Source organism: Cannabis sativa, chromosome 4 (genome assembly GCF_029168945.1).
Source record: "Cannabis sativa cultivar Pink pepper isolate KNU-18-1 chromosome 4, ASM2916894v1, whole genome shotgun sequence".
NCBI classification, from domain to species: Eukaryota; Viridiplantae; Streptophyta; class Magnoliopsida; order Rosales; family Cannabaceae; genus Cannabis; species Cannabis sativa.
In genome coordinates, this window is record NC_083604.1 from 5,747,299 (window position 1) to 5,761,748 (window position 14,450).

At 30.0% G+C, this 14,450-nt stretch overlaps 1 protein-coding gene and 1 pseudogene across 1 annotated transcript; both read left to right on the forward strand.

Annotated features, from left to right (window-relative positions):
• Positions 1-2,759: 2,759 nt before the first annotated feature.
• On the forward strand, positions 2,760-5,171 carry LOC133036749 (uncharacterized; annotated as a pseudogene).
• A 7,051-nt stretch (positions 5,172-12,222) lies between these two features.
• LOC133036442 (paired amphipathic helix protein Sin3-like 3) lies at positions 12,223-13,777 on the forward strand. The gene has a single exon (XM_061113003.1). It carries the CDS (start codon positions 12,273-12,275, stop codon positions 13,464-13,466), a length of 1,194 nt encoding a protein of 397 aa, XP_060968986.1. The 5' UTR covers positions 12,223-12,272; the 3' UTR covers positions 13,467-13,777.
• The last annotated feature ends 673 nt before the right edge of the window (positions 13,778-14,450 follow it).

The following is a 14,450-nucleotide window of genomic DNA, read 5'->3' on the forward strand; positions in this document are numbered from 1 at the left end:
ATGTAATTTTAACTTTATTAGGGTCAAAATTAAGCTAGAAAGTGACGACCTGTTAAGCTTAGAAATCCTATGTTTTGAAATTTAAATTTAAAACTTATATCTAACAAATAAGATTTTTTATTTAATTATTCTATTTAGAGTTAAATTAGTATCAGATTATAGGGATTTTTTTTTTATTATTTTCTTTTATAGGTTTAATTAGATTATAAAATCTAAATCTATCACATTCTTGATACGTAATATGCAGAGCCTCTAACCCTAAGAAAAATAAAACTAAATCTCAATCTCTTTCTTTCAGCCTGAACACAATTCTTAGAGAAGACACTCATAAAATCCTATATCCTACAAGTTATCCATCTCGCTACCTATCAAAGATTTATAATTTTCCTTCTTGTTTCATTCTCTTCGCCAAACAACACTCATGATTTTCATCAACATAACATTGAGATCATCATCACCATTCTAATAATTTGAGATTTCAAGATCTAGCACTGATTAAGAAGAGTCATCAAGAGGTAGTAGTGACGAGATAACAATTCTTAAGCAGCGGGATTTGAGGTAAGGAAATTAGATAGTTTTGTATGTGTTTATCTGCATAAATTTAAATTCTTTATGTATTAAAATATGACTTATGATTTGTTTTTATGAATATGTATATGGTACTGAGAATGTGTGGTATGGACACAATATGAGTTTGTGAATTGATACATAGATTATGGTTGTATGACTTGTATATGTTGTATGTTGTATTTGTATGTTTCAGATTGTGTGTTGTATGATGTATTTGTATGTTGCATGTTATATGTTGTATGTTGTATGCTAACGTCTCAGGTAAAGTGGGGGACCATGGTGGCGTATGATACGGGATAAGGCCGTTGAATGTAGAGATACCCTACCCTGCATTTTACTGAGTCTTGTATGAGATTGTTATGGCGGGTATGATACAGTGATGTTACTGTTGAATATAGAGATACCCTATCCTATAACAATGGTAGGGCTGCATAGGCCCATGTTAGTATATGGGCAGATTAGGCCCAGGATATTGTAGGGTCAGGCTAGGCCCGGGTTATGTAAGTAATGGCTATGATATGCCAATGTTGTGATAATGTTATTATTATTTATAGTATTGATATGATTTTGTTATGAGTATGATATTGGAGTTATGATCTCTGTATATGTGTACGGTGTGAACAAATAGTATAGACTTGTATGATAAAGGTTACCATATGTACAATTATTTGGTTATAGTTATAAAAGAGCATGTATGATATTGCTAAAACTTAATAAATACATTAATGGTATGTGTGATATTATATGGTATTGTTTGATAAGCATTTCCTTACTGAGCTTTTAGCTCACCCCCCTTACTTTCCCTACTGACAAATGAGGCCACATTGGTGTGCGACGGTTCTCTTGCACGGGGCCCGAAACAAAGAAAAGGGCCCAAATTTTCTATAATTAAGTTAAGAGAATATGTGTGCTATTTGTTTTGGTTTTTTTTTTTTTTTTTGGTTTTTTTTTTTTTTTTTTGTTAAGTTATATATTGGTCAAAGCCTAAAATTTAGGGGCTGAATTAACTTGCCGTTAAAAAAATACCATTTCAATCATTTTTTTTAAAAAAAATTAACTTGCTGTTATCTTTAAATTCCCTAATTTATAGGCTAGCAATGTAAGTAACGGTACAATTCTTTTAAAATTTATTAATGTTATTTAGTTTTTTTTTTCAAACCTTTTATATGACTATATATAAATATCTAATTTAAGCTTTTCATCAAAATTAAAAATTAAAATTGTTTCGGAAGGTGAGAGGAAAGGCATTACATATATTTTGCTCTAATCTATATTTTTAGTTTTCTTTTCTTTGATAGAAAATATAAAATAAAAAAATTAGAGAATAATATCATTCATTGAAATTTCTTGAGGCAAATTTATCAACGATTAATAGAAGGTATGTGTTTAATATTTACTCTTTGCTCATTTTATCTACGTTGTTTATTATTTTTAAATCTGTATTTTTGTTATATTTAATCTACTAGCCATCATCAATAATATTCATATATTAGTAGTTAGCTAGTTTCTTCTTCCTTGTTTTTTTACCTTTTATTTTTTAAAAAAACTAAATGTACCTATTTATATAATGCTGAAACTAATGGAGAAAAAGAAGTATGTACTCTGTATATGATGTAAATTCACCCTTGTTTAATACCGCCAATCAATCATATTTTTGTCAACTTTTTTTTTTTTAATTGAGATTAATTGTTAATTGTTATTTAGTTAATTACTGTTTATTAATAAATTTACTTATTGCAGAAATATTATTGCATAAATCAGAAATTAATTTCAAATGGGCATTGGGCAATTGGCGACTTTGAATTTTCTCAATCTGACGTTTTAACTTTGAAGACGGAATAGCAGCAAACATCAGGTTCTTTCATCCCTTTTTGAACTTCCAAATAATAATTATTACTGTCTTAATTGTTCTTTGAAATATTATATTAGTTGTTGTTGTTTTTTTTTTTACTATGTCTCTTAAAATTAAAAAATATGAGTCTGGGTATGAAAAACGTAAGAAAAAGAAAAAAATTGAGGAGTTAACTCAATCTCAAAGAGGAGCTCTTGACAAATTTATTATAAAAGAACCACAAGTTTTTTTTGAAAATCATAATCATAATGTTGTTGATGTTGAAATTTCTGAAAATATCTTGCTGCCTATTATTGAGAATCATAGTGAAAATGATGATGTGGAAAATAGAGGTGACATGCCTATTGAAAATGATAATGTGAAAAATACAGGTGATGTGCCTATTGAAAATGATGATATAGAAAATCAAAATTTTGATTCTGAAAATTGCAATGATGATCATTTGAATAATTCACTCGAAAATAAAATTTTAGAGGATAATAATAATGACAATGCGGAGCAAACAAACTCATTTAAAAATTTACTTGATATATTTGATCCAAGAAATTGGGATGCTCTTGATCCAAAAATGATTGATTTATTAGTGATGAAGGGTCCAAAAAGAGATTGTTCTATTATGCTGGCCCTTTTTAAGGGTAAATTTTCTAGACGATTCACTTTGCTAATTTGTATACTAGAGTTTTATCAAATGGAGAGAAGTGTGATAGAGATTGGCTTGTTTATTCAAAGAGTTAGATAGAGTATTTTGTTTTTGTTGCAAAGTTTTTAAAGCGAGGGATTGTTAGAGGACAATTAATAAATGAAGGCTTTAGTGATTGGGTACATATTGGTGAAAGACTTAGAGAGCATGAGATAAGCATGGAACATGTTAAAAATATGACCACTTGGTATGAATTGCGTCTAAGACTCCAAAAGAATCAAACAATTGATAAAGCGACTCAAAGACTAATTGAAAAAGAAAAAGATCACTGGAAAAAAGTTTTACAAAGAATTATTTTAATAGTTAAATTTCTTGCTAAACATAATTTGGCATTTCGTGGATCTAATGAGAAATTGTATCAAAATGGTAATGGTAATTTTCTAGGCTTAATTGAAATGTTGGCAGAGTTTGATCCTGTTATCCAAGAACATGTTAAACGCATTACAAATGACGATATTCACATTCATCATCTAGGACATAACATCCAAAACGAATTAATACTTTTGCTTGGCTCTGCAATCAAAACTGAAATCATTAAAAAAGTTAAACAAGCAAAATATTTTTCTGTGATACTTGATTGTACTCCTGATGTTAGTCATCAAGAGAAAATGTCCTTGATATTGAGATATGTGGATGTTTCTTCACATTACGGTAGCATTGAAGAATCTTTTTTAGGATTTTTAAATGTGAATGATACAACTGGTCAAGGACTTTTTGATGTGCTACAAAATGAGCTAAAAAAACTTGATCTTGACATATTTGATGTGCGAGGGCAAGGTTATGATAATGGATCAAATATGAAAGGAAAACATCAAGGTGTTCAAAAGAAATTTTTAGACATAAATCCAAGAGCCTTTTATACTCCTTGTGGTTGTCATAGTCTCAATTTGATTTTGTGTGATATGGCTGAATCATGTAGTAAAGCTAGAGATTTTTTTGGAGTTATTCAACGCATTTATACGATTTTTGCCAATTCTACTAAGAGATGGCAAATTTTGAAAGATAATGTGAAAGGATTGACTCCGAAACCATTGTCATCCACTCGTTGGGAGAGTCGTGTAGATAGTGTTAAGGCTACAAGATCTCAAATGTTAGATTTTAGAGAAGCTTTACTTGAAGTGTCAGAAAATGATGGACTTGATTCTAAAATCAGAAGTGAAGCAAAATCCTTAGCAACAAATGAACTTGGTGATTTTGAGTTTGTAATAGCAATTATTATTTGGTTTGAAATCTTATCTTGATTAATTTGGTTATGCAAAGCTTTTACAATCAAAGGATATGCTTATTGATGTTGCTATGGATAAAATAAAGGAGTTAATTTCTTTTTTTGAGCGATATAGAGAAACAGGTTTTTATAATGCCTTGAATAGTGCTAAGGAAATTGCTATTGAAATGAATATCGATCCAGTTTTTCCTCAAAGGCGCATAATTCGAAGAAAAAAGCAATTTGATGAAAATTTGAATACCCCATTTGTTGAGTTATCTGGAGAGGAATCTTTTAGAATTAATTATTTTCTTTACCTTATTGACCAAGCCATTGTTTCTCTTACTAAGAGATTTGAACAATATCAAGATTATGAAAATATTTTTGGTTTCTTATTTACTTCTGACAAGTTACAATCGTTAGACAATGCAAATTTGAAGTCTTGTTGTAGTCATTTTGAAAAGGCATTGAAACATAATGAACAATCTGATATTGATGGGAATGAATTATGTGTGGAGTTGAAATTATTAAGACAAATCTTGCCAAGAGAAAAAATGAGAGCTATTGACATATTAAATTTTTTGAAAGGCATAGATTGTTTTCCGAATACAATTATTGCATATAGAATTTTGTTGACTATTCTTTTTGTGACGAGTTTTGCAGAAAGAAGTTTTTCAAAGTTAAAGTTGTTAAAGTCCTACTTGCGGTCTACCATGTTACAAGAAAGGCTTAATGGATTAGCATTAATAGCGATTGAAAATGATGTTTTGGAGACGGTAAAATTTGAAGAGTTGGTTGATGAATTTGCTTCAAAGAGTGTTCGAAGGATGACCCTTTTTAAGTAGAAGGTTGATATCAGCTTGAAGTTGTATTAAAAATAATAACAATTTTAATAAAAATATTTGAGTTTATTTGTGCTTAATTTTGTAAAATATATTATCTTACTATAATAATATTTAAAAATATTATTTGCAAATTATATATATTTTTTTTAATAAGGGGCCTAATTTTTATAATTAAAACAGGGCCCCCACAATGTTTAAGACGGCCCTGCCCTACAGGTATTAGACAGGGAAGTATGTATAGTGAGCCGGGGTCGATCGCAGTACGTATGCGCGTGAGCGGCTACGGGCGGACAAAGCGATGCAGAACGTATGAATTGGTGCCTAAATTTTATTTTAAGCAGTTGATAAATCTAACACAGTGGAAATGCATTATTTAAAATTATTTACTTACTGTATCTTGTTTTACAAATGAAGGATCCTCCTCTGTTGCATTTTGATTTTTTTTAAAATCCACTGTTGTATTTAAATTATTTTTTTTTCTCTTTTCAAATTATGCATGAAAATAGTATTTTTGTAAAATAAGGCAAAATATCGGGGCGTAACAGAAGATGAAGCTCATTTATCTATTTTTGAATTAATTGTTTTAGTTTAAAGACAATTTGGATTTTGAATTTTAATTTGGGATTTTTATCCCTCTTTTCTCATAATGTTGCAATATATTTTTTTTATTAATAATATTTTATTTTTTATTACAAATAAATTGCAATTTATGAGATTGAGCTTCATTTACTTTATCTTAAACCACAATTACCACATTGTATTTATATGTTTGTATGTGTAAGTGTTTTTATTATTGATACAAATTCTATAATATTTACAACTCTTCATAGAGTTATATTAAATAAACACTAGAAATTATTTCTATGTTTATTAATAATTGTTAATTCTAATACAATTATTGAAAATTTGTTTAATAAAAGGATCTTTTTATCTGATAGGGGTGGAGAAAAGTTAAGAAAACTATGCAGTTCAACGATCTTTTATATCTAATGAACTCTAGATTGTATTCAACTCCACATAATCTTTGATAATGTATCACACCTACCTTAACACTTAGAGAATCACGATCTTTATAACCTTTATTAGGGGTGGATCATAATCTCTGTATATACTTAGCAGAGGTGGAATTTATAAAGAATTCCCAGCACTGATACCCTATGTAACACATATTTTCTTTAAACATGGAAGTAATATAATGAATTAGCTATTATCGGTATAAATCCTTAATCTTGATTGTATGTTTAATTTATATGTTCGGCACTCCCACTCAATCATACTATCATGTTCCCAAAATATACGTATACCGTGAGCTTGCCACGCGACAAACGATCTGTGGTTCCCGTGGTGCCTAAATTTTATTTTAAGCGCTGATAAATCTAACATAAAGTGGAAATGCATTATTTAAAATTATTTACTTACCGTATCTTGTTTTACAAATGAAGGATCCTCCTCTCGTTGCATTTTTGATTTTTTAAAATCCACTCGTTGTATTTAAATTATTTTTTCTCTTTTCTAAATTATGCATGAAAATAGTATTTTTGTAAAATAAGGCAAAATATCTATAAAGGGCGTAATGTAATATTTAAGCTCATTTATCTATTTTTGAATTAATTGTTTTAGTTTAAAGACAATTTGGATTTTGAATTTTAATTTGGGATTTTTATCCCTCTTTTCTCATAATGTTGCAATATATTTTTTTTATTAATAATATTTTATTTTTTATTACAAATAAATTGCAATTTATGAGATTGAGCTTCATTTACTTTATCTTAAACCACAATTACCACATTGTATTTATATGTTTGTATGTATGTTTTTATTATTGATACAAATTCTATAATATTTACAACTCTTCATAGAGTTATATTAAATAAACACTAGAAATTATTTCTATGTTTATTAATAATTGTTAATTCTAATACAATTATTGAAAATTTGTTTAATAAAAGGATCTTTTTTTACTGACAGGTGGAGAAAGTTAAGAAAACTATGCAAACTTCAACGATCTTTTAATCTAATGAACTCTAGATTGTATTCAACTCCACATAATCTCTATAAACACTAGAAAGAATCATGATCTTTATAACCTTAAAGGTGGATCATAATCTCTATATACTTAGGGGTGGAATTTATCCACAATACCCTATGTAACACATATTTTCTTTAAACATGGAAGTAATATAATGAATTAGCTATTATCGCATAAATCCTTAATCTGACATGTTCCAATTTAGTTTTACCGTTGTAGTAAAAAATGATACCTATAAAAGTTCTTTGATAATGTATCACACTACCTTAATTTGTTATATAGAATTTAAAATTCTTTACCCATCTTCATTAGGTTGACACTTGTGATAGGAACTTAAGAACACTACTGAAGAGCAAATCTAACCATTCATGTGGATAGATATAACTTATCAGAATTACGAGAATAAGATAAAAGAATTCTAGCACAGTCTATTCGAATGACTTGAGATAAGATTTCTTAATCCTCATAAATTTTATGGTATCTTAATTTTGATTACTTAATCTCTGGCAAGTATTTTTCACTTCAAATACTAGTCTCAAGCAGGCCGATGATTTAAGCCTTAAAAGAAACTCATAGTTTCCCGTACTAATACAATAAGTCACAATCCGTATAACTCTCCAAACAATAGTAGGTTAAAAGTATTATTTTAACCGTACATCCGTTTATTGAGTGGGAGCTATCTGAGATGTAATCAAATAAGGAACATTAAGATATTCAAGAAAGAGTTATGAAAGTGATCTATATGTTGGAGGATATGAACCGTATATCGCTTATCCTTATCTCACTCCCAACTCGTTCGAATTATGAGATGGTGGTTACTTCCGGGGTGGGAGGAGTTATTCTATAATAATTCAAGCTCTAACAGAAGATTTATAACTTTGTAAATTCGAAATTACCGTGTTATTTTATCGAAGAAAAGTCTACGTTGTATTATTCACCCTATATTTTAAAATATGAGAGATATGTCTTCTGCTTATTCAAAATGTGCTTTAAACAAGAAGGATTTCGTATCCCGATGAGTAATGCATATAAGAAAGGATGTTTCATATTATTTTTATGAACTAGTTTCCCGAAGTTTGGGTGGATTCAAATATACTACACTTCGATGTGAAGATCAAGACAACAGATTGATTTATTTCGCACAGCTTGTTTTATGTTAGGTGTAAGTGTATATTTGCTGGGTTTCGTGCCCTAAATAAAACCCTTTACAATCCGATTAGTTATCAATATAAGTAAATTGTATGATTTATGTTTGCATGAATTTGCTAATGGTTTAATATGTTTATTACATTTACACACAAAATCTCGAAGTCCAGATCATATATTTATTCACAATTACAAGATTGTCAACACAAAGGGAATGTGGATTGCATTATATGAATCAAAAGACTAAGTCCCCGTTTCATCGTTGTTTTGGATTTACACTGATGTGATAATCGCCGATGATGTGTACTTACACTTGGAGTAAGTGTTAAGGTTTTTTCCAAGACATTGGTAAACTAGACTAGCTCGAATGTACTGAGTATACATTGGACCGGACCGATATCAAACTTAGTTAAGATATTATAAACTTTACCGTTGTATCTTTCCAAGTCAATACGTAGTTGATCTTAAGATTAAAAGACCGAAATCCCGATATGCTTAGGCTCAACTGTGAGTGCTTATTCATGTTCTTTTTGATTTATTAGTTGCTTCCATTGGCCGTGTGATACGCATATTTTTGGGAAATACGATAGTATGATTCGAGTGGTTATTAACATAAATATGGAATCTATAGCTTCTACTCGGTGTATAGAAGTCAAGTAATGATTCCCTTCGAGCTTAGCTAAATAAGTAAATGGATGAGCTCGTTTAAGTGACTAATTCTTAGATCATTAAACATCACTATGTGCAGCTGGGCGTTTTAAGGGGAAAAATACTTTCAGGCGAGAACTAAGGTAAAATTATCCATTCTCGATGTAAATCATCTATATGGTGATCTTGATCACAATAAGATTATAACAATGGTTAAATGAGATAGCATATCTATATCGTGGAACATACAATATGCTCTATATAAGTCTGAGAAGGTACCTGTTTCTAAGAGTTGGATTCAACGAATTAATGTTGTGGATTTACTTAGTAAATTCGGTCACCTTTATTGAAGCTCAAAGATATTAGATCCATTGTCTTCATTCTAAATGGAGAATATATCGTTTGTAAGACTCAATAATTGATTTGTGATTAATCAATTATAATTCTAAAGTTACCATGTCTAATTTGTGAATTTTCACTCTGCTATGGGTGAAATAAAGAAAAGAGATTCTAGGTTTATTTATTAATTAAGAGACTCTATGTGTCTAATTAATAATTAAATTAAATGACAATATTATTTAATAATCTATTTTAGTTATTAAATAATTAGTTTTGGCATTTAAAAGGTTAGAATTGGAAAATTGGCGTTTTTGAGAAAATAGAAATAAAAATTGTAAAAACTGCAAAAACCAAGTAAGGCCCAATAAACACCTTGGCCGGCCACTTAAGCAATTTTTTTTTTTTCAAATTAATATTTTCATTATTTTAATGCCAAATAATTACTAACCTAAACCTAGTAGTTGCCTATAAATAGAAAGTGATGGCTCAGTTCAAAATAACCTTTTTCTCAGAAAATCAAAGATTGTTTTTTTTTTTTTTTTGAAAAACTGAGCCTTCCACTTCTCTCTCTATAGCCGACCCTATACCTCTCTCTTTTCCTCTTCATAATTTCGACCCTCAGTGATAGAGTAGTGCCCACACACAGCAAGTGGTACCTCAATCATAGATTGGAAGACTGTGAAGGATCACACACAAAGAGAAGGACATTCGGGCTCAGATCTTGATAATACTCTGCGACAGAAAGGATACAAGGGTTAGAGATCTGAGTGGAAGGAGACATTATTCCGCTGCATCAATGTAAGATTTTCTTAACTTTATATGTGTTTATTTATCGTTTTAGAAAGTTCATATTTAGGGTGTTAAACAACATACTTGTGAGTAGATCTAAGATCCTGGTAAAATAAATTCCAACAATGTGGACCCGTTAAACTTATGGTAAATATCAAATATTCTAGAAATATATATAAGTGCTTTATTATCTTTATCTATGTAAGTTAAATGGATATATATAAGTTTGTCTAAATTTGTTTGTTACAAATTTGTAGGGACTTCTGAAGAAGAAGAAGCAGAGGAGAATAGAGAGAAGAAACACACAAGGAATGCTTGAAATTCTTACCTCAATAATAAGATCCAAATCCTTTATTTATAGCACAAAAGAATGGACAAAATACAAAGTAAGAATTCTATTATAAAAACAGATTTCGTTTAGTGCAGAAACTATACCAAGAAACTAACTAACCAATACAGACAATGAGACTAAAACCAACTAACTAACTAACTTGGTTATCATTTCCCCTCAAACGAAAATGGGTAGACACCACTTTGAGTTTGGTTTTAAGATAATTAAATCGATCCTTGAGAAGACTTTTGGTGAAAATGAACTTGATCAATCGTGGGAACATATCGCCCATCAAGTTCTTTATTGAGTAGTTGATCACAAATAAAATATTGATTGATCTCTATGTGTTCACATCGAGCATGAAAATATAGAATTAACAGCTAACGAAGTTGCACCTTGATTATCAACCCAAATAATAGGGACATCAACTAAATGTACTTGCATTTTAGTAAGTATAGAGACCGAAATCATTTAATCTCAGCAGCTGTATTTGCCAATGCCCGAAACTCAGATTCAGTTGAGGACCTAGCAATTAGCAGACTAGGAAATGAGATTATAGCAAGGAGAATAGCATATCCTCCCGTATATCTTCGATGATCAATGCAGCTGGCCCAGTCTACATCCGAGTAAGCTTCAAGAGACATTCGAGGAACCAGTTTTAGTAGAAGACCATCACAATCTCCTTCATTTGGTTCCATATGCTTTGATGATCAACCAACTTCTTCTCCTCATCCTCTGCTCTGAACTCATCCACTTTTGAATTCTTCGAAGAAGTTCCACAACCATCACTGATTATTTCTACGTCGCTGCGATTACAACTAGCACTAATAACTAACCTATTTTCACCACCATTAGTCGCCGTCAAAACCCCAAACCTTGGCGGTTGAGCAGCAGAGCGGTGGCGAAGATCGAAGAGGACAGAGCTGTAAAAGAATCGAGGAATGTGATTAGGGTTTGAGAATTGGATTAAGAAAGACGATCAAGGAGAAGAATATGAAGAGTAAATAGAGTGATATATACAGGGACGAGCCCATTAACATTAATGTAAGCCCCCACTAACAAAAATACTGCATTTTAAAAAATTAAATGTATAGTAGAAAAGCCTCCATAAAATTAGATAAATTTCGTAAGAGTAATTAGAATGTAACTATAAATATTTTTTTATGATAAATAAGCCCCATAAATTAAAAATTCTGAGACCGTCACTAGATATATATGGAATGATTTCTAGGTACTTAGTTAACTATGTCAACTTTGAACACCAATTATTAATCCAGCTTTGACTTGAAGAATCATTTTTCTATAATTAAATTTGCATAAATATGAAACTCAAACCGATTAGTTACAGAGAGAGAGAAATTTGAGTACAAGGGAAATTTTCTCATTAAGCCCTACAAAATAAGGCAACCAAATCGGACCGTCCAAGCTTCATCCAACGGCCACAAATGCACATGGAAGTTAGATCTATGAAAGGAACTAATATAATATCTATTAAAACTAATAAAGGTGTTAATAATAAAAATAATAAAATATTACATTTTTTTAAACAAAAACAACAAAATAATATCTTTTTTTTTTTTTTTCTTGAAATGGATATAATATCTAATTTAAATTTAACTAAACGTATTTATTTATTTTGGAAAGAAACTAAACTTATTCTTATCATATTAGAATTAATTTAAATTCAACAGCTAATCCTATTTCCACTCAAATTATATATATGTATCTATATATATAATATAACAATTGTTAGCATTAGGGTCTGAGCAAAAGAAATTATTAACGTTATTCGAAGCAAATTGTTTTTGTGTTTAGAGAGATGAAGAGGTCGATAGACGAGGTTTATAACATGGATTCTCATGAACTGGAGGAGCCACCATCTATGGACTGTTCTCTGGAATTTGTAAGGGTGTTGAAGGACGTACTTATTCCCAACGAAATGGATAAATATAATGCCTTTATGAATGCCATGAAAGAGTTCAAGAATCAAAGATTGGATTATGAAACTTTGATAAAAAAGATAACTAATTTATTTATTGAAGACCATCAACACTTGATTTCAGGTTTCAATACCTTCTTACCAAAAAAGTATCGGATTACACACGTTCATCATGAGGAAGATGAAGATGAAGAGGAAGAGAATGATGAAGAGGATGCCAATAATATTGATGCACTTGAAGAAGCTGAAACTTTTGTCAACAAAATCAAGACCAGATTCCAAGGCGAAAACGATGATTATATGTATAAATCATTCTTACTGATTTTGGCCAAGTGCAAAGACGTAAATAAGCCACCTATCTCACAAGTCCATAAAGAAGTTGAAATATTGTTTAAAGATTATCCAGACTTACTCGTGGAATTCACAAATTTTTTACCCCTTGAAGTTCAAAAACATAATAATAATAATAATTATAAACTTGACCTTAATAAGTGTGTGAATTGCACACCAAGTTATCGTCTTATACCAATGAATTATCCAACACCTTGTGTTAGCCAAAGGACAAAGCTTGGTGGTGAAGTGTTGAATGACCATTGTGTTTTATTCAGTAGTTCAGTAAGTGATCAAGAGTATCAATCATCTAAACATGGGAGCAAAAACCAATACCGAGACATTTTGTTTAAGTGTGAAGATGACATGTTTGAATTAGACATGTTGTTAGAGTCTGTGAAATCAACAATCGAGCGTGCGGAGAAACTCATGGAAAGTATGAATAACAAGTTAGTAAGAGGCTGTATTGAAAATCACTTCACACCTATGAACCTTAGATGTATTGAAATGTTGTATGGTGACTATGGGCTTGATATTTTGGACCAACTTAGGAAGAATACTTGTCGTGTGTTGCCTGTTATATTAAATCGTTTGTACCAAAAACGACAAGAGCATGAAGCATCTCGTTCTAGTTTTAATAAAATATGGGCTAATGTATTTGCAGAGAATCATCATAAGTCACTGCTTCATCGTACCAAGCAACAGGACACCGAGGCAGAGATAGAAGAATCAGAGAGAAGTTAGAATTTATTAAGTGGTTGGTTCAATGTAGGTAACATAAATTTTTTGGTTGTTAGAGTACAGTTTATGGATCTTAATTTTTCTTTTATTATATGAGGCAACTTTTATTGTGTTTTATTATATTTGGGATTCTTAGTTCAGGTGTTTTGGATATATATCTAATTCACTAATTAATTAGATTGTGTTATTTGATGTTTATGTATTTTAGATATGAGTTTGGTAATTCTTTTGTTTTTTAATTTTTAAATCCCAAAATAAAAGTAAAATTTTTATTTTTAATTTTGTTTTTTAATTTTAAAAACAGAAAACAAAAATGTGTTCTATAAAATTTATTTTTTTATTTTTATTTAAGTCGGGTCTAGGTTGGATTCGAATTCGATGTCGAGTTCAGCACCAAGGTCGTGGGGGAAATTTGGGTCTGGTCGGAATCCAAAATATTGACTAAGAATAAAAACTGTTTAAAAAAAAAATTAAAATTAACTTTTTTTTGTTTTTAAAATTTTGATTCTCAATTTAAAAATTGAAAAATAAAAACAGTTTTATAGAACATGTTTTTTAAAAATATTTTTACTTTTCCCGTTTTAAAAACAGAAAATTGATTGAAAAAATAATACCAAACACCACTATATATTAATCATTAATTGCAAAATAAATTACAAAATATGATTTTGCAACTCTTAACCTGATATTGAAAACTTGTTTAATGCTCCCATGTGGTTTAGTATAACATTTAATCTTTCTTACGTGTAAATACTATGATGATCAAGTTTCTGTTCCAATCTTGTGTTCTTTTGATTTGATGTGTAATAATTATTTTATTTTTTTGAATAAAAGCTTGATAACTTTATTTAAAACAATTCTTGCGCAATTACATCACTAATGTTATTTTAAACAGTGTCCTCCGAATAACTACGCTTAACATATAACCATGAGACTCGAGCAAGACCATGAGCCACACGATTAGCAGAACGTTTAACAAAACGTAAA

Excerpts from the sequence above, each read along its gene's own strand:
- LOC133036442 (XM_061113003.1), top strand. The coding sequence starts at position 12,273 with ATGAAGAGGTCGATAGACGAGGTTTATAACATGGATTCTCATGAACTG.